Source organism: Arvicanthis niloticus, chromosome 22 (assembly GCF_011762505.2).
Source record: "Arvicanthis niloticus isolate mArvNil1 chromosome 22, mArvNil1.pat.X, whole genome shotgun sequence".
Classification (NCBI taxonomy): domain Eukaryota; kingdom Metazoa; phylum Chordata; class Mammalia; order Rodentia; family Muridae; genus Arvicanthis; species Arvicanthis niloticus.
The window spans coordinates 7,338,800-7,360,229 of record NC_133429.1 but is presented as its reverse complement, the minus strand read 5'-3'; the positions used below and the strand labels follow the sequence as shown (position 1 = coordinate 7,360,229).

General features: G+C 45.7%; 1 protein-coding gene across 5 annotated transcripts in view; it reads right to left on the bottom strand.

Annotated features, from left to right (window-relative positions):
- Rfx4 (regulatory factor X4) overlaps positions 1–21,430 on the bottom strand; it is a 151,713-nt gene that overhangs the window by 45,061 nt on the left and 85,222 nt on the right. For all 5 annotated transcript variants that reach the window (XM_076919781.1, XM_076919784.1, XM_076919782.1 and 2 more), the window contains 3 exons: positions 18,235–18,398; positions 4,477–4,577; positions 2,526–2,584 (listed from right to left, as the gene is read on the bottom strand). In XM_076919781.1, coding sequence (XP_076775896.1) covers positions 2,526–2,584; positions 4,477–4,577; positions 18,235–18,398 — 324 coding nt within the window. The remainder of the gene's footprint in view (positions 1–2,525; positions 2,585–4,476; positions 4,578–18,234; positions 18,399–21,430) is intronic.

Genomic DNA, 21,430 nt, shown 5'->3' with positions numbered 1-21,430 from the left:
GATAGTGAAACAAATGTGAATACTGTAGAGATGATAGGAGACATAAGGGGTGTGTGTGCATGCTCGTGTGTGCGTGTGTGCGTGTGTGCATGTGTGTGTGTGCATGCATGCATGCATGTGCATGTGTGTGCGTGTGTGCGTGTGTGTGTGTGTGTGTGTGTGCGCACATGCGTGCATGCATGCGTGTGTGCATGTGTGTGTGTGTGTGTGCCTTTTACAACTGTAACTTTCCCAGCAAGCCACTGTTAGTGAACTGAAATCTACAAGCTGGAACAGTGCTAACAATGTAACTGTGTCTGTGATTATTTCTTTTACTCATACATTTTTAAAATGTCTTTAAATAAATTTTTTTGTAAAAACTGAAAACATTTCGGGCATCATCCTTGGTTGCTAAGGCTTGTGAACTTCCAGGTAACCATCACTATATCCAGGTGAAGATAACTCTACCCCAGCCATCTTCTGTTCAAGTACAAGTAAAATCCCACTGAAATAACTGCAAGACCCTCTGAAGGCCAAAGCCACACAGGATGTCTGAGATACTTAGACTGTCTGGCTATTGGAACACATCAGCCTCTAATGTTGGGTAGGTGTGCTGAATTCAAGCACACCTGGGTCACACCTCAGCTTTGCTGTTTGTGGCCTGTGCTTACACCCTGGTCTGATGGTCTGTAAAACAGATATACAGTAGGACCTGCCTCTGATATTCCTCCTGGTATTTCTCATGATGGTTCTAAAGTGTAATGCATAGACTGGAAGCCAGGCTCTATGTAAGTGGTTATAGTTGCCGGGGTTGGCTTGCTCTGCACTGACCAGGCAGACACCACGCCTTGGCGCATTGTATTCCCATAGACTGGAATGAATCGCCACCTTGCCCCAGCATCCTGGCTGTCCTGATGCCCCAGCATCCTGGCTGTCCTGATGCCCCAGCATCCTGGCTGTCCTGATGCCCCAGCATCCTGGCTGTCCTGATGCCCAGCATCCTGGCTGTCCTGATGCTCCAGCCTCAGAGTGACACCCATTTTATCTCTGTTAAATACTTGCTATTCTATACTTTTTCTCTATAACATGCATACGTATTTGATTGACTGGTTGATTGATTGACTCTCTTGTTTTCCTGATGAAGGTAGGTACCACTAAGCATAGTATCTGACTTCCAGCAAGCACTCAAAAGATTTTGCAAACTGAGTAACTGAGATATGAAAGCCAAGTTGCCTGCCTGACTGGTGTATCTGAGAAAGCCTGACTGTATAGAAGAGCCTTTGGCTGGATCTTCTTTAATTTGACTTACTCTGTGTATATGTTTAGGAAAGATCATTGGTTTAGCTCAAGTGTACCACAGTGTTTCGTTCCTAGAATTAATACCAGTCCAGAGTTCCAGCTGGTCCAGAAATGTGGCTGGGAGCTATCCAGTAAGGCTGGAAATGTGATATCTGCTGACTGAATTACATACTCTGCATGTGCAAGGTGGAGTGTGGTTGTGTGTATGCATGTGTGTGTATGCATATGTGTGTGTGTGTGTATAGAAGTATATACGTGAACACACAAACATACTTGTCATACGTGAGAGTAGGTATGGGAGTCAATGTCTATATGTGGATTAAAGTAAAATCCATCCTAGAGTATCTGAGCCCCAGAGAGAAACATCAAAATCACATGTATGTTGCCAGGTAGGTGTAAGCCTCCAAGCAAAAAGAGTGCAAGAGAGCCAGGCTGGCACATAGTCTCTGAAATACAGGACAAGAAGTGCCTCTTGGTTTCCTAATAGTCATGTTCTTCCCTGAGCTCCATCCTTCTGTCAGACTGCCCAGTCCCCAGATCAATGCCCAGGACTTGTCTTTGTCACAGCTGCCCCAATCTAGAAGGGGTTCCCTCTGTTCCCACGCTATCCCGTGTGCCTTCTGTAACAGGTGGAAGAGTGAGGATTCAAAAGGGGCGTCTTCCTGGAACCACTCTCAATTAGAACCCCTCCCTCCCACTGAACATGGTATATAACCAGGATTTCCCTGAGAGCCAGAGGGCACTTTATAGGAGTGGTTGCCAATCTGAACATGTAAAGGCAGTTGAAATGAATAAGTGAGGCAGATCAACTCCGACAGAGAATTGGGAACGAGAAGGAAGGCCATCATGCTGAATGCTGACTACCGCCCAGGTTGCATGATGCTCTGGGCAAACTGTGGCTTCTCGAAGGGTTCTTACTTGTAATTAGGGTGTTCAGGTGCCTAAGTGGGATCATTGGCATCTACAGAGGAGAGGCCAAGGGTGTTGTATCTCTAAGTGTCAACAGTAGTTGACAAACCCAGTAATTTATTTCAAGAAAACACAAACTTGGGGACCCAGATCATGTCTGAAAGGTTCAGGGTCAATTGGTGTTAGAAATGATTGTGTAAATAGTTACAACTTTAGCCTCAGGCTGAGGTTTTTACTTTCTTATGTATAGAAACTGAACACAATGCAGAGAGAGCCCTGATATGCAACTGGATTAACGCCACAGGAAGTTATCCTTATGGATGTAGGTCCTGTCCTACCTGGCACAGATGGTTCAGCGATGTTTGCCTTCTCAGGATTTGGGAAAACCTCCTTGATACTGCAACAAAAAAACAGGAAGCTAGCAACTTTGGCATGCTGGGTATTCCAACCTCAGATTTCCCCAGGAGCATGCTGGGTATTTCAACCTCAGATTTCCCCAGGAGCAGATTTCAAAGAGTACTTCCCATTTTCTAACTCTTGTCAGTCTTTCTGTTTTTAGGGACTTACTGCCTCACTCCTGCTCCTGCCACTTGTCCTGTTTTGGCCCCATCAGCCGTTTCCTAATGATGCTATTTGTGGTACAGATTTCAGAGTCATGCACAAGCCACACTCACAGGTGTGAGAAATGGTGGCGCCAATCAACCGTGAGTAAAAGCAATTATTCACTTGTCTTTCATTTTGCTAATTGCAAGTTCAACCACCGCTTCCCAGATAATCACAGGACTCAAACGAAAGCTTTGAAGAAGCCCCTTTAAAACTTAAGTGTGTCCCGTCGGAACCGTGACCGACCTCAGTGCTGTGTGGCCGGGGTGCTACCCCTGCAAAGGAGCTTGACATTTACCATATGTCATTTTGCCCAATGGCCTCCCGAACCTGTTTTGATTTAGGAAAGGCTATGTTTGCCTATCTGCTCTAATTGTCTGATTATGTGAAGTAAAGGGAACTTGTATCTTTTTTTTTTTTTTTTAAGACGTGTGCCTGTTCGTGGTCTTTACTCTTCCACTGGGGGTGGGAGGTGTTTGCTTCCACTCTCTTGCACTTTCACCAACCCCCTCAGGCTCCCTGGGAAAGACCACTTCCTCCCAGTGTGCACAGGTGGAGGGCCCAACCCACCTCCTCCTTACCACAGATGTTTAGCCAGTTTCTCTTTCTTTTCGTTTTGTTTTGTTTTGTTTTGTTGGTGTAATTAAAATGAGCACGGGGCATTCTCATTAATTTCTGAACTGGTCATGAAATAGCCAGAAATTTCTTTAGAATTATTCTAATTTGTACCCAGAGCTAGCTTGGTTTATAAAATAGTGTGTGGGGTTGGAGGAATAGGGGAGTGGGGGGGGGGGGTCTGTGTGTGTAAGGGGGGGAGATGAACTTCTAATTTTCCAGGCCGATCAATTGTTAATCCTGCTCCTTAATTACTTTTTCCTTAACTTTGTGATGTGGAATTTAGTGCTGGAGAAAAGAAAAGAACTGAGAGCCATGAAATAAAGCGGGCTTTATCAATAGGTGATGGGCGCTGCGGGCGGCCTCAAAGCAAGTCTGAAAGGGTTTCTTTGCCTGCAGAGAAAGGGTAATTTGATCCTCTGTCTTCCCCAAGGCAGTTGTTTTAGGCAAAGACTCGCGAGCTGTATTCAAACTGGCCTTTAAGAAACATATTTTAAAACCTTGTTTTGCTTAAAAAAATTACCTCATCTTCACTCAGTAGCAACAATGTGTTATACACATGGAGTCTTCACTATGTACAGACCCATCAAGACAGGGAAACAGAACCAGCCTCCTCAGGCTCAGCTAAATGCTGGGGACTACAGGACACTACTTGGCCAAGAAATGATTCATGGCTCCAGCCCTTTTATAAGAAATATTAATTTGGCATTCTAATTAGGCAGAGGATATGTGAGCCTCTTAGGCTAGCTACAGCCTTTTGTGGGCTTCAAGGAAACCTTGGAGCATTGGCTTGAGTTTGGTTTGTGGGTCCAAATCACAGGCTGTGTGGCTGCCTGGTTGACTTTGTTATCAGACTTAAGCCTGGGAGAAAATTCTGTTTCTGCTACTTAGCACCTAAGTGCCAGTCCCTTCTCTGTGCTGCTGGTGACAAACATTTAGGACTAAATGAGTTCACACATGGGAAACAGCCTGATTCCAGGCGCTTTGTGGGCGGAGCGTTATTTTATCAGTGACTTCCGGGTTTTGAAACGTTGCCCTCTCTTTCCTTCTCCTTTCAAGCCCAATGCTTACATTCAAATTTGATGTTTCTCAGGTTTTCCGGGAGGTCATGGAGAGCTACTTTCAGCCACTCGTCCAGCTGCTTGGCAAACTTTCGGATCACCTGAGTTAAGCTACATGGGGGGGGGGGGGGGGCAGAGAGGGGGAGGGAGGGGGAGAGAGAGAGAGAGAGAGAGAGAGAGAGAGAGAGAGAGAGAGAGAGAGAGATTGATTGTCAGAACGTCCTGAGTTTCCAGAGGAATTTATTTCACATAATCCTCCATTGGCTGCCACCAATAAATGCGGTGGTCAGAGCCTCCCAAGAGGCACAAGTGTGCAGCCTGTGCCTTTGAAGATCGATTTGGGAGGGGGACTTATGGGTGCCAGTGCCAATCCATGATGCACAGTGGTTGGTAAAAGCCACTACAACATGGTGGCATGCAGAATCCCATTTTGGGCAAACCTTCTATGAGGGGTGAGGATAGCTGCCCCTGGCCTAAGAAAACTGTTTTGGATTGACGCCATCCCTCATGCCTTCCTCCAGTCTCATGACGATTCCCAGCCTGGAAGAGCGTGTGCAGCATTTGGGGATGCTTGCCCACTCAGCCTAGCAAACTGCTGCCTTCTGTGGGAGCTGAGAAGTAACAGCTCATGGAAAAAAATATATTATTTTGCATTTATTTATTTATTTATTCATTCATTTATTTAAGTGTGTGTGTTCACATTCACATGTGTGTCTGTGTGCACATGTGCGTGCAAAAGCATGTCATAGCACACATGTAGAAGCCAGAGGAAAACTTGAAGGAGTTGGCTCTCTCTTTCTACCATGTGGACCCCCAGGGATGGAACTCATGCTGTCAGAATTGCCTTTGAGAGCCTTTACTGGCTGAGTCTACTTGTTGGCCTAGCAACAGCTTGTTTTAAGTTGGGAAAAAAAAAAAAAAAAAAAAAAAAAAAAAAAAAGCCCCATTATGGATGGACCTTGAAACCAGAGTATATTTTGAGGCTGGAAAATCGAGAGAAGGTCTTAGACCCAAGAAGCAGCCAAGGGGCACTAAGATCCAGTGTGCGATGGGAAACCTTAGACACCATTTTCAGACTCCACATGAAAACCATGTGCTTGTGGCCTCAGATCCACTTTCTTTCTGGGTATTGCCAGACTCAGACCTCTCCCCGTGGTGACTGTCCACACCACCCTGACCCAGGACCAGCCACTTACTCTGCCCTAGCTCACCTGTCCTTCACCTGTCAGACCATGGTCACTGACCTCCACAGCTGTCCCTGACATTCCTCTGCTTTCACCCACTTGTGTCTTTAGTGACCAGTTAGTCCTAGCCCTCTCTACGACCCTCACCCCTCCAGTCCCTGCCCTCCTTCCCATACAGAGGGGATGGCACAAATGACAGCATGGTTGCCATTCCACTTTCTCTGCACAAGCCATGTAGCTTCCCTAGCAGAATCAAGGAGACACCTTCCTCTTGTCCCAAGGCTTAACCCTTCAGCCTTTCCTACTTTTCAGGGACACTGCACGACTGCCCCTTCTCTTGTGAATTCAGCACTTCCTCTGGGTTGGGCCATTCCTCTAGTGCTAAGGCAGTCAAGAATGACTCACTTTTCGAAAAGGAAACTTCTTTTGTTATTTAAAAAGGCAGGTGGGTTTCTAACTCCTCTTCCTGTCCCTAGTCCGCCTCCTGGGCTTATTGCCCTATGGTTGATTATACTTTGGTTTCTTGAGGTAGAGATGTTTTATTTTTGTTGTTGTTGTTTGAGACAGGGAGGATTCCACCATGTAATCCTGGCTAGCCTGGAACTTGCAATGTAGACCAAGCTGGCCTTGAACTCAAAGAGACTCACCTGCGTCTGCCCCCTGAACGCTGGATTAAAGGTGCACGCCACACACAGCCTTCACTGTTTCTCTCTGGGTAGTTACCTTTCACAGCCTCCACCCTTACCGTTCTCTCCTTCCCCAGATCCTTGTGTGGCAGCTATCGTTTTCTTTGTCCTGTGGTTCAAAGTCACCTCCCCAGAGCATCCTTTCCTGACTATCACACCTTAACACTTAACACGCTCTCCAGGACTGCCCTTTGCTGATCCCACTTCCCTCCTTCAGTTTTGATAGTTTATGTGTGTGGATGTTTTACATGCGTGTGTGTCTCTGTACCACACACATGCAATGCCTACAGAGGCTCAGAAGGTGGCACTGGAGTTACTGTGGGTTGTGAGCCAACACGTGGGTGCTAGGAATTGAACCCAGGTCCTGTGGAAGAGCACCCAGGGCTCCTTAACTGCTGAGCCATCTCTCCATCCCACAACCTGATGATTTTAAAATGTAATTCAATACTGCACGACGTTAGCAGTGTAATACATTTGCTTACTTATGTCCTACCCTCCCCTGCCCCCACTCACTAGATGTAGAATTCCAGGAGGGCAGGGGCTTATTTTTTACGACTCTATTTCCCAGGGCAATCAATAAATACCTAATGAAAATGGGGTGTGCGGGGGAAACCTTCAAAAGCGGAGGAGTGAGGGAGACGGCTCTGTGGGCAAAGGGTAAGTGGAATAAACATGAGGACCTGAGTGTGACCTCCAGAGCCCTACATAAAGCTGCATATGGAAGTGCACATCTGTAACTCCAGTGCTTCTAACAGCAAGATGGGAGGTGGAGACAGGAGGACCCCTGGAAGCCTGGGGGAAACACCAGTCCAGCGTCCACAGCACTGAACAACAGGGGACCAGCAGAGGCTGTCCACTGGACTCCATGTATGTGCCGTAACAGACACATATGTGCTGCTCACATATTCATGCTTGTACATACACAGTGTGCGCGTGCGCACGTGCACACACACACACACACACACACACACACACACACACACATAATTAACTAGCTCTTGTTGCCATCACTCGTATGCCTTGACCACCACAGCATCGTTCTGCTCTGTGGCCACTTCTTCAGCTACCCAGCCGCTTGCTTCACTGCCTTCTTTATTCTCATGTGTCCCCGTTCCCTAGGCAGCAAGCTCCATCTAAGCAGCAGAGCCTATGAGGTCATCTTGCTTTCAGGCTCACCCAGCATGGCGGCAGCTGATCCACTGGGACTCTATCCTTCTCTGGGAAAATCCTGGCTTCCCTCAGCATCACTGGGCACTTCCTTTAGCTTCTCCTCAGCCAGAGCTTGATGCTCTCTGCCCGACCATTATAGCTCCAGTTCCAGAGGATTAGAGCCCTTGTTTGAATTCTTCTTCAGACTTCCAGGGGCCGGAGCCTGGTGCACGCCCTTGTGGCATGTAAAATTCAGCTGGCATTCCAATTTCCCACTTCTTGTAAAGGCATCTTTTAGTTTATTTGAATTAATGATAAGCATGTCACATGTAAGACGTAACATCCAATCTCCCCAGCTTTCTCCATTCGGTTGTGAGCCTCTCTCTTGGCATCCTGTGATGGGTTCTCAGGGACATTCCACACTGCTGTGGTTGACTTCTCCCTTGTAGTGTTGTTTATTCTGTTCATCTCTCCGATGTGCTTCCTGCAAGGACTTCAAGCCCGATCCAGTGTGGCCACAGTTTTCTATTTAGTCCAGGAAACTTTGCAAGTGACCCCTATGGTTCATCGACAAGGGGGCTGTCCGTGGCTCAGTGTTCCTCTGTTAGTGTGCAGTTAGATGTGCCATCATAGATTCTCGTCCCCTTTTGGCAAGGGCTGCAGATTTTTTTTACCTCCAAATGACTTCCCAAGTGTATCCAATATGTTCCATTTTCTTCCGCCACCATCTCTCACCTGGGCTCCAACATTAAATCCCCAAACACCTTGCTGCTCACTGTCTACCTCCATCTCAGTGCAGGATGAAGGGACCATTTCCCTCAGACATTCGTGGTGCTGTCTGTGTCTCCCTCAGGTTAGAAGTCCTCATTGCCTTCCTCTGTACTGAGAATGAAACCTCAAATCCTCACCCCAGTCCTCAAGGCATATACAGTCTCTCTCTCTCTGGCCCCACTTTGTTCTGTCTTGGGTGCCCCTGGCCTCTGCCCAGTTAGTCCCTTCCACCCACGACCTTTGTCCTTCAAGTGCTTTGCACCAAGAATATCTCTTTAATTCATGGGCTCAGCTCCTCCTCATGCCTCTCCTCTCAGGCTGGCTGTTACATCTGTAAGAAAACCATCCAAAGTCCCCAAGAAAAGGTGAAAATCTACAGTTACTGCTTTTGGGAGGCTCTGTCATTGTGCTGGTCAGCTTGTTCTGTCCTGACTTATATAGTCACGTGGTTAATGCCATCTTTCACTCCTCTCTACTCTCTGGGGGCAGAGGTCAAGGCTCCGTCTCTTTTGCTTGTCACCTTATCTTCAGCACCTACCAAAGCACCAGGCAGAGTTGGCATTCGAGAAATGTTTTTTCGATGTAATGAATAAATAAATGTCTCTTGATCCTCAGACGGATAGACCCCAGACATCCTTCACAAGGCCCTGCACAGCCTCCACCTCCCTCTCTCCATGATCTCTATTTGCAGTTGCTCGCACACAACCCTGGCTCACTCCATTTCAGCAGCACTGCCCCCTTCATGTTTTTCTAGCACCTTGCCCACTGTGCACATGCGAGTCCCCTTACCTAATATGCTCTTGCCCTAGATAATGGACAACTCCCTCCCTTACTGATCACTTGACTGCAGTATTTCTAAGTCATTGGTCTCTCCCCATCCTGAGATCCCTGTACTGTCTCAACACTCAGTCCTACCATGTGACAGAAAACAAAAATGACTCTGGCTTCTGGGATGAAAGTTAATGACAGGAGATGCTGTAAGGCTGGAACAGGGAGCACTGTTTGGACATTGTAATAAGCCAGGCTTATTACAGAGAGAGGCCCAGGCACAAGCAGGAGCAGGATTGGTGCACTAAAGTCAGATTAGAATGTTCTAGAGGCAGAGCCAGCAGGCATTCCTGAGCAGTGGAGGTGTGTGGCAGAGGAAGGAAGTGTGTCTTCCTGAAGGAAAGTAGAGCTAGGCACCCTGCCTCGCCAGGGGCCTGGTCCACAGAGGTGCCTCCTTAGCCCTGAAGGACGGATGAGCCCCAAGCATTCAGGGTGTCATAAAGGCAGGCCCACACAGCTTGTCATCTACAGACTGGGGCTGAATTCTAAGTGGGACAACTTCTCAGAATCCATGGCTGCTCTCCACAGAGGGCCTGGCTTTAAAGAAGCGCTGGGTGGCTGCCCAGTGGCAGGGAGGGCAGCCTGCCATCCTCCAACCATGCACTGCTGTCTCTGGCATGCAGCCGGAGCTGGGAGCTGGCCTTTGTCTGGAATCAGAAAGAATGCAGCAGCACCGTGGAAGGGACCTCTTGCTTCAGGCAATTGTTTGCTTTTATTAAGCAGGAAAAAAAGTGTGGAGGGATTCAGTCCAGAAAAACGTTCTATTTGGGGTTTAGAGACTTTTAACCCCCCCCCTTTCTGTCTCTCTCTTTCTCTCTCTCTTTCTCTCCCCCTCCCTCTCTCCCTCTCCCTGTCTCCGTCTCACTCTCTCTTTCCTCCTTTTCCCCCTCCCGCTTCTTTGTGTGCCGGTGTATCTGTCTCTGTGTGTGTGTCTCTGTATGTCTCTCTCTGCCTGTAGTGTGTCTGTGTCTCTGTGTATCTCTCTTTGTGTGTCTGTGTGTCTGTCTATCTCTGTGTGTCTCTGTGTGTATGTGTCTGTGTGTGTGCCTGTATGTGTGTCTATGTGTGTGTCTTTGTGTGTGTATCTGTGTGTATGTGTCTGTGTGTTTCTCTGTGTGTCTCTGTGTATGTCTGTGTATGTGTGTCTGTGTGTCTGTGTGTATGTATGTCTGTATGTGTGTATGTGTATGTATGTGTGTATGTGTGTGAATATGTGTGTCTGCATATACTGTGTGGGCACACTCACTGCTGTTGTTGCCTTCATTTCCTTTAAGGGCACTGGGATTACAGAGCAAGCGCCTTGCCCGCTGATCCAGCCCTCCAGCCCTGGGTCTGGAGGTTTTTAGGAGCACTGTGGCTACTTTGATGATGTCCATGAGGAGGCAAGGAGCTACCTACCAACCCTGGCCACATGGCTACGAAATGCTTCTCCAACCCCGGCTATGCCTCTTCCTGCATGTGGTATCTGCTAAGGATCTTCCTGATCTTTCTAAGGTCATGGGGCTCCTCTCCTTTCCATGGCTCCTTCTTCCTTACCTCACTCCCTAGACTGGGAGTGGGGCCCAGGCCACACTTCTGTATGGATGGATCTCACAACTGCAGGTCTCAGCCCTTCCCCTGTGGCTCCTTCCACCCAGAACTTGAACCTTGACATTATTCCCACTCTCAGGTCCCTGAGTCCCCACCAGCCCTGATGTTGTTACAATAACAAGGAAGTGACCATCGCAGGCACCTGCTAATGAGGGAGCAGGCGCTAAACACTTCACACATGCTTTCTGCTTCCATCCTTGCCTCACCCTGGGAAGAAGGTATCCGTATTAGTCCTCCCAGAGAAGTGAGAACTGAAGATCAGAGTTAGGGCATGCAGCCAGAGGCCGGAGCCAACGTTCAAGGTCAGCTCTGCTTGACTCCTGACTGTCCCACAGTCTCATGGTGGGAAGATACCCATGTGGGGCACCTCAGCTTTCTCATACGTCAGCTCCAGGGCCGCTGCCTCTCATTTAGCATCTCTGTCTTGGTCCTTGGTCTTTGGATTTTTTGTTATTCCTTTGCAATATAACACACACATATAGACACATGCATTTGAGAGCATGTGCGTGCACACACACACACATACACACACACACCTTCTTTTACACCTTCTTTCCTTCTTTAGCTATATCAACTGATAACACTGTCAGTAACTTTTGCCACGGTCACCTGGAAGGGGTGAGCAGAACAACTCTGAGGCTGACATACCTTTCTTGTAAATAAATGTGTATGATAGGTGTGCAAGGCAGCTGCCACCTGCTCACTTCAGCCGTGGTTGGAATAAGGAGGAAGACCTGAGCCAGTGAGTAGGAAGTTGAGCCTCAACCTGGCCTGGGTTATGAGTGACAATGTCTGTTTTCAACTCAACCAAGCATGAGGGCCTTGAGTAAGCTGAGGAAAAAGTGAATGTATAAAACTGAAAAAGGTCCGTCAGATGGACCCTGATCTTTGATGTAACTTTGCCCTCTTAGTTTAATGAGAAAGGACTGAATTTGTAAGTCTGAGACCATACTAGCACTAGTCTGTGATTTTTAACAAGTTTCCAAAAGTTTACTGTAAACTTGGTTCAGCAAGCATGATTTGAGACGTGTTTGTTAATTTGTTTGTTTGTTTGAGACAATGTAGCCCTGGCTAGTCTGGATATCTCTATGTAGTCCAGAGTTGGTCTGGAACTCACTGAGTTCCTCCTGCCGTTGTCTCCTGAATGCTGGGATTAGAGGCATGCTCCACCATACCCAATTGTGTTGTAGATATCTAACAGTGTCCTCCAGGGCCAAGCATCATGGCTAGCATGTTATAGCAATGGATCAGCATTAGTTTGGTGAGTGAATGAACGAATGAATGAATGAATATCTGGACTCTGGCTATTTTATTTGACATGAAGGCGGATCATTTCAGCTGTTACGCTCCAGCTGCCACCTCTGTAAAGAGAAACACGTCCCCAACAGGAAGGCAAGGATTAAGAAACTAAGTCTCAAGCAAATGTACAAGTTATACAAGGAAGGCCTAAGGCTAAGACAGAAATATTGGCAGAGAAAAGAAAGGTCCAACAAGCGGATTTCTAAACTAAGTGCACAATATTCCAGAAGAATTTGAATCTAGAGTTACTCTGAAGGTAACCATAGCAACTGCAAAGCCCAAGCCCAGGGAACTCCTGAACAGAAGGAGTCAACTCTTCACATTGACAGCTTAGAAGTGGCCCATGCCCATTTCTAGGCATAAATCCCAATTACCTCAGTGTCTACTGCTCTACACTCAGTCAGAAATGATAACGATGGCAGATGGATGACTCAGTGAGTAAGAGCTTGCCACTCAAACATGATGACCTGAGTTTGAATCCCCAGGACCCATATTAAAGCCATGTGCAGTGACACACACATTCAATCGTAGTACTGGGGATATGACCATAGGAAGAGTCACTAGGGCTTTCCCATGAGCTGGCCTGGCTGAATTGGCAAGTTCTATGTTCAGTGAGAGCCCTTATCTCAAACAATAAGGTGGAGAGTAGTTGAGGAAAATAGCCAACAGTGACCTCTGGCTTGCACATGCATGTATTCACACATAGACTCATACATATACAAAGATTATAAGATTAAAAAAAAAAAAGTCAAGAAAAAGAACCTCTAAAGAGACAAATAGTCAATATAACCAGACAATCAACTGGACCTTAAAATAACTAGAATATGGTTAATCCTGATACAGACCTCATAGGAAAGGTGAACAGTGCACATGAGCAGATGAGAAACTTCAGTGGGATATAAGAATTATTTTATAATGGGAGGCAAGGGGCAAGATGGCTCAGCAGGTAGAGGTGTTTCCTGCAAAAGCCTTGTGACCTGAGTTCAATCTCCAGGCCACATATAAAAACTTGCATTCTCCTCTAGGCCTATGTAGAACACACATGTACATGTAATAATAATAACAATAATAATAATAATAAATATTAAAATTTGAATAATCAAATGGTTCATTAGATATGAAAATAAAATTAAGGTATGGTAACATTGGTTGCCAAGTTAAGAATCCATGAACTTGAGGATATTTTAATAAAAATTAATCAATCCAAACTCAAATATAAAAATGAAAAAAACAAGAAAGACTCCCATATTAAGAGTTGGGATGGGCTGGATAGATGGCTCAGCGGTTAAGAGCACTGACTGCTCTTCCAGAGGTCCTGAGTTCAATTCCCAGCAACCACATGGCGGCTCACAACCCTTTGTAATAGGATTCAATGCCCTCTTCTGCTGTGTTTGAAGATACAGTATACTCACATACATGCAATAAATAAATAAATCTTTAAAAAGGAATTGTGGGACAATGTCATATGGGCTAACATACTCACTATTGAAATTCCAGGAGGAGAAAAAACAAGAAAATAGAGAAGATAGTATCGAGGAGTTTCCCCCGAAAGTAATGAAATTACAGTTGAGCACAGATACAAGAAGCTTCAAAAATTAAGGCAAGATCCAAAACCAGAATTATGATAGGTCATTGTCAAACATTTGAAAACCAAAGACAGAAAGAAACTTGAAGTGGTCAAGTGGATGGTGGTATTTCCATAGAGGCCTAAAGACCCAGAAAGCACAAATACTGTAGCCAAAGACATGTGCATGGATTTTTGAACTGCTGAAAAGAAAATAAAACACAAAAAACCTTGTCAATCTACAGGGTGGGGAGGTAGCCAAAGTGCCTTCTATGCAAGCATGGTGCCTGAGTTTGGATCCTAGCAGCCAAGAAAAAGCAGAGGGACTCACATCTGTTACCCCAGAGCTTGGAATACAGAGATATGGGGATTGCTGGGGCTTACTGGTCAACCAGCCCAGCCATAACAAGTGGGCCCTAAGTTCAGTGAGAGACACTATCCCCAAAACTAAGGAAGTGAATGACTGAAGAAGACGACACTGATGTTGACCAATACCCTCTGTATGCACATACATGGGTGTATGGGTGAAGTTTTTGTTGCTGTGATAAAGCACCATGACTAAGGCAACTTAGATCAAAAAGAATGTATTTGCACTTACAGGGCTGAAAGTTGTCAGTTGTCATGGGGGGTGGGGGGGATGTTACCGCAAGCTGTGGATACAGCAGCTGGGGCAGGATGTTGAGTGTTCACATCCTTTATCATAAGCACAGAGCAGAGGGAGCAAACTGGAAGTGGCAAGAATCTTTAAGGTCTCAGTAAGGCCATCCCATGTGACATACTACTTCCAATAACATCACACCTCCCGAACCTCCACAAATAGCACCAACTGGGACCAAGTGTTCAAATACATGATCCATACCCTCACTCATATGTGTGCAGTACACAGAGAGCACACACAACTTGTCAATACAGCATTGAACCCAGTGAGAAAACGTCTCAGCAGTGAAGGACACACACACACACACACACACACACATACACACACATACACACACACAAACATACACACATACAGAGAGAGAGAGAGAGAGAGAGAGAGAGAGAGAGAGAGAGAACCTGAAAGTAGTCATCATCACAAGACTTGCAACATAAAAAGTGTAAGGAGATTACATAGACAGTATAACTTACCCCATAAAAATCAGCAATCATGAGAATGAGGGTGGATATAAAAGACTGGCTTCCCTATGCTCATCAGTCTATACAACTATTGTCTAAGGAGAAAGAGTTTGTGTGTGTGTGTATGTGTGTGTGCGCATGTGTGTAAATTTTTAACATGTAGAAAAAATGACAACAGCATCAAAAGAGATGACAATTGAATATTGCTGTCATAAGATTTGCATGTGTGCGTGCACGTGTGTGTGCCTTTTTGAGACAGGATCTCTCTATTATGTATCCCTGGCTGTCCTGGCCTTCACTATGTAGACCATGGTGACTCAAACTTACAGAGATCCACCTGCCTCTGTCTCTGGAGTGCTGGGATTAAAGGCATGTACTACCACATCCAGCCGAAATTCTTATACTAATTTAAAACAGGTATATATTAAAGCAACCATTGCTTTAAAAAAAAGATATATAAATAACAAACTAGTTGTGGGGATAGCTAGAATGATAAACCACAGCCCCACACCAGACACATGAAGGCATTTTAGACAGAACCAGTGAGGCTAAGACAACTAGCAAGAGGACAACTGGAATGAACCATGTGGCCTCATTAAATGTAAAAGCCTTGGTGGGGGAAATCAGCAGCGTAGATAAATGAACACTCCAGCCCCCACTCTGTGCTAGACATAAGACCAGCATCTGAGCAGACTGACTGAGAAGTGAGCTGGAAAAGGCAGCATTCTTTAAAATGCTCTAGTACGCATGTTACTGCCAAAGCGAACTGCCAACCAAGAACTGTTACCAGGGACAACAATGACTATGAATAACACAAATGTTATAATTTACATGTGTGCTAATGTGTGCAGGCAGACAGAACATTCCAATTTAAATGTGCTTAATTACACATCTTCACAAATGAGTTTCAAAGTGAAGAAACTGACAAATTTATAATTCAAGTCGGAGATGGGAGTCAGTAAAACAAAAAGAGAGAAAGTCATTAAGGGCAAAGAGAACATGAACTCTGCTGTCAATCAATTTGGCCTAACAGACGTTTACAGGACACGTCACCATGTGGCACCTGAGGACACAGCATTTTTAGTATGTGCAGAACATTCACCAACATGCTCCCTGTTATAGGCTACTAAACAGGCTCAAATAAACATAAAAGATCCGATATCATGCAATCTGACTACAGGGGAATTAAAATACAAGTTAATAGCAGAATAGTATCTTGATAACTCCTCATACTTGAAAGTTAAATATTTCATTTTTAAAATAATCTGTTGATTAAAGAGAAAATCATAGGCAAGTCAAACCCTAGATTATACATTAATACCCAACAAGAAGCCCCCAGAGATGCTACCATAAAAACTATTAGAGTAAGTGACTTTAATAACATCTCGTGACAAAAGATTCACATACGAAACTACGGTCATATTCTCATAAGGTAGTAATGGATGGTTGGAGACTGAAAAAGTACTGAAGAGAATCCACATAAATTAAAAAATATAAACCATGTTTATGGATTAGAATCAATACTAGTAAGATATTATTTTTCAAGCTTTATCTATTAATTCAAGACAATCTTAATCAAAATCCTACAAGACTTTTAAAAGATTCTGCAAATGTTATATGCCACAGCAAAGGAACAAAAAGAACAAGTCAGGTCTCCTATCACTTTTGAGACTATTATAAAAGCAATTATAGCCAAGGCAGTGTGGCGTTGGTGGAGGCCAGCCGTTTAGAGGATGGGGAGATCGTCGAGAGTCTGGGAGTATGTCTACACACATCAGGCCAACTTTCTACAAAGCAACTGGGAAACAACAGAAAAAGTTCAGCCTTACAAACAAGTGGTGTCAGAATACTGGACCATCATCTTTAAAATCCAAAAATAAAAACTTGACCCCTACAATTCACCTCATATTACAAAATTGAATATCAAAAATCAGGTCTAGCGGTGCCTTCCTGGAGTCACAGCTATGTAAGAGGCTGATGCGAGAACAGGAACCTGAGACCAACCTGGGGGCAAGCAGGTAATGCAGTGGTAGAAGACTTGCTTATAATTTCTCCTGGCTCCATGGCTTCAGTCTCCAGTAATGCACACACACACACACATACACACACACACACACACACACACACACACACACACACACACACACCTCTATAAAAATCCAGAGGAGTCTGCCTTGAAAACGGGTTCTTCCAGGTGTCAGTGCAGCATTCACAAACTGTCCGTATGTCAGGAAACAAAAGCAGTGATAGTGGACTCTTGGGATTACCCTAATAACTAATAATAATAGGTAAGCCAGTAGCCTTCTAGGAATCTCTCTTCTACACACATGCTATGTGGCAGAACATATACCCACTCAGAACTGGTAAAGGTGACCTTACTGGGAATAAAGGGCCTTTCTGTCTAGGTGTGATTATGGTTTTTCAGTCGAGAGCACCCTGGGTGAGCCAAGTGGTGTCCCCATGAGACACAAGACAACGATATGGCTCAGAAGATGCTAAGGAGATAGGAGCAGAAATTCCAGCTGCAAGCCAAGGGACAATAGGGACTGCTGGAAACCACTGAGAACCAGCAGGAGGGCCTGGGACAGACAGCCCAGCCACAGGGCCTCTGTAAGGGCACCACCTGCCAGCACTGTAACCTGGCACATCCAGCTTAATTCCAAAAGACACTCAGGAACCTGTGGCCAGGCAAAGAACCCAAAGAGTAGAGGACGCCTTCTCAGGTACCATACTCTAAGCTACCCCCATTTTGTGATAATTTATAACAGCAGCCACAGGAAACTAATATACTCCACCATGTCACCCCTTACAGCACCCCTTGTGGTCAGTTAGACAGGAAATCTCTAGAGAATCACTAAAATTCAATATGGCGGAAGCCTACTCTTTGTTATAAAACATTACAAGCTTGTAGAGAATGCCCCCTGAAACAAATGGCCCTGGAAGTGGGAGGTCTTATTTACAGGAGACAGTTGAAAAAAGGGTGGACACGCAAAGGGAGACCATCGCACACTGGGGTGACCTGGAAGGGCAAGGGAGCAGAGTCTTGTGGAAGACACAGCTGGCCAGTGACAACTTCACATCCTGGGGGCCAGAGAGACCGCCCCTGCCTTCACTATCCTTCCCTCTTCCCAGAGAGAAAGTTCGAGATTGGTACCCTGGAAAAGGGCAGCATGGAGCCTGGTGGAGAAGGCAGAGAAGCTGTTCAGCGCATGCACAAGGTGAAGTGGTTTTGTGTGAGGAAAGGAAGGCACAAATAGTCCACTCAGTGACAGCACTTTAGTAGGAAAGAAAGTCATGTTCTGTGTCCTAGTGACATGTGAACCGCATGCGATGCCCACCATGGAAGTGGTTGTAAACTTTTTGCTGTGTACCATTCTCTACCTTGGGAAGTTCAAATCATTTTCAGAGTGGAAGTATTTTATTTGCATTCACAACTACAGCCTTTAATTTTGAAAAGTCCATTGTTAATGATCTTTACAAAGGCCCTGTTTACTACAGTAATAGTAAAAACAAAACAAAAACCAAGTACTAGCCGGTGCCTGGGCTCCTCCCAAAGAGGGGCCGAGGCCCAGCCAACTCACCTGTCTGGCAATGCCTGCAGCACCGTGGGCATCAGCACCCCGGAGATGGCCTTGTAGAGGATGGAGTCACACACGCCCACGATGTTCACCACCGTGGAGGAGCCTAGCACGGGCAGCATGTGGGGCGGCATCCCTTGCCAAAAGTGCAGAAGGAAACTTTGAACCTGCATTGACCCACAGAGAGAAGAGGGTTCAGATCAAGCCATCCCTGCAGAGCCCTGCTACTCCACAAGCACAGGACAGTATCATCATTTACTTCCCCCCGTGACAGTGGGAGCTGTCTGGACTTGGGATGCTGTGAGGACTTGTGCCCACTGTTGGACACCTGTCTGCCCCTGCAGCATGGTGTTAGGCTTGCTCGCTGTGAGCTGAGTTAAGGAGAGAGGACTGGACAGGCTTTGCTGTTATTGTTTTGTTTGTTTTTTAAAAGGTCAGAACACTAGCACCCATTGTTCTTTCAGCCCCCCGGTGGCTCCTGGGTACTCTGGGAAGGAAGGGGAAAGATGTAGTAGTTACAGATAGAGAGGCAAGAAGTGTCGGCTACCTGCAAAATTCCCTGAATATATGTACCCCAAACCCAGAAAAAGTGCAAGGAACTTCTCACATCCCAAACTCCTGTTTTTACGAAGTGCCTGGTGTCATTATGAAGCTATAGGTGGTGACAGCATCGCAGTAAGCCACAGGGGCACGTGGAACACCTGTGACTGGCCTTTTCCTGTATCCCCAAGACAGAGCAGTGCTCTGCTGGGTACTCAGAATGGAGTCACTGGGAGAAGCAAACGGCTGAGTGTTCCAAGAAGAGAATGCCTTGGTGACCCCACTTCCATGACTTTTAGGATATGGTTTGAAGGTAGAGGGATGAGACAGGGGGAGAGAAACAGAAAACGGTAAGTTTATATACACAGTAACATCCCTAAATTGAGGAGCCCATCGCGAAGCTGGGATCATCCAACCCGGCATTTTTATAGCGAGCTGACTTGAGTCCTGAGTTATGTATCCTGCTTCTTACTCTACAAAATGGGTACTCTCGGGCTCCACACGGGGCCTTTTCCATGTTGTTGATTCCCATAAATCCATACTGAGTCAGCTAGGGAGATGTAACCTGACCCTTTCACCTTAGTGCTGTGGGCCTAGTCTTTCTTCTTTCTTTTCTTTGTTTCTTTGTTCTCTTTTCTTTCTTATCTTCCTTTCTTCCTTACCTTTCTTTTTTATTCCTTCTTTCCTTCCTTCCTTTCTTTCCTTCCTTCCTTTCTTTCCTTCCTTCCTTCCTTGCTTTCTTTTTAGAGCCTACCCCCTGGGAAGCAGAGACCTCAGAGCTCTCCCATGTGACCCTGCTGATGATCACAGAGCTGGCCATCTTTGCTCCCACTTAGAGTTACTCAGTTCATCACCCAGAGCAGAGCAGCGATCCAAGAGAGGGGGCGGAGCACGCGACTTTCCACAGCCAGCCTCGTGGTCGTTTTTCTTATTACTTGGTAACTGGAGTTCTAGCTTATTCCCAGGGCCTATATCTTTCTCTGGACTGCTGCCACTCCACAGCTTGCCTGAGGGCCTGTGTCACCCTTCAGATCCCTCCCAGGATCAGGTCTCCTATCCCAGCTCATCCCTGGGATGGGGCATTGACCTCTCGCCAGGTTCCAGACTCTCTTGTTTGGGATTCCCACTGTAAGAAGCCACACTTATTTCATTCCTAAGAGTTGGTACAATCTGAGCACATCTGCTTTCCTTGGCTTTGCTCAAGTTTAGCCCTGCCCCTATTTTCTATCAGTTGTCAGCTTCCAGCAAAACATCTGGAAAAGGTCAGATGCTGTATAGGATAAAGCAAATCTATTGAGAGACGTTAGCAGACATCTGTCTGTCAGAAGCCTGCTCAAGACACACAAGGAACCCTTGTCAGTCCCCAAGTTCCTGGTGGTTATTGTAGCAAATGCTCTATCCAGTGTTAACCCTCCTTTCCTTCTCAGTTTTATGTCATTGAATGTCCCATGGTGCCCAGCCCTTTGAGGAGGAAAAGGAAGGAGAATGGGATGAATATAAGTGTTGAGACCTGGAGGCCAGCTGCGAAATGGGACACAGACAGCATGTCTGTTCAGGACTGAAAGCTGCCCTGACCTCTCTGTGGCCTGGGTAGGAAGGGAGTGGAAATGAAGAGCTGAGGTTCATGGCTTGAGTGGTCGGGCAGAGGGTCATGGCAATGTAGGGCAGTGGGTCATGGCAATGTCAAACTTGGAGCAAACAGACTTAGGGCATGGAATTAAGAGCTCTGGGTTAGCCATATAAAATCAAGTCAATCAGATCTTACGCTCAGGACTAAGTGTGTAAGGGCCAGCAGCCCCTTTAAGATGGATACAATGGCTTCTACCTATTATTAGGATGACTTATGTAAAATGCCTGGCACTGTGTAGGCACTGGATAAATGGAACTTATTATTAGATGACAGGAGGAATTCTGGTAAGCTCTCCTTTGCATACAATTACAGCAAAAGGATCGGGAAAATGGTTGAGCATGATCATTTAACGCCAGCTTTCTGGACTATCCATCCAGTCTCCTGTACTTTCATCCCTTCTTCTTTTGGTCCAAGGGAGCATCAGATTTTCAATTGTTTCCATTTTATTATTTTATGTGTATGAGTTTTGCCTGTATGTATGTCTGCATATCACATGCATGCCTGGTGCTGGAGGATGTGGTGAACCTCTGTGTAGGTGCTGGGATTCAAACTCCAGTCCTTTGCAACAGCAACAAGTATTCTTAATCACTGAGCCAACTCTCCAGCCCCTACATTTTTAAAAGGACACTTGAACAAGATTACTTTTTTATCTCTTTTCCACATCCATATTTAGTTTATTGCTAATACATTGACAACATACAGACAGACAGCTAATGATCTGTGGTTAAGTGATAAATTGGCATGGCATTGGAAAATGCTCAGTAAAGCAAGTTACTAATATGCCTATCATCTATTATATCCCAGTGCAAACTTGGACACTTTACATGCACTATTTAATATATACCCCAATTTTGATATGATATCATTATAATTGCCAAATTTGGGGGCAACATTAGAAAGGCTCAGAGGCAGAAAATGCTTTTGGCCAAAGTCACAGGATAGTACATGAAGGCTTGGGGACTCAAACATGGGACTTTGGGACTCCCTGGCTCATTGTGCTATACTGCCTGGAAAGAAATCCCCTACATG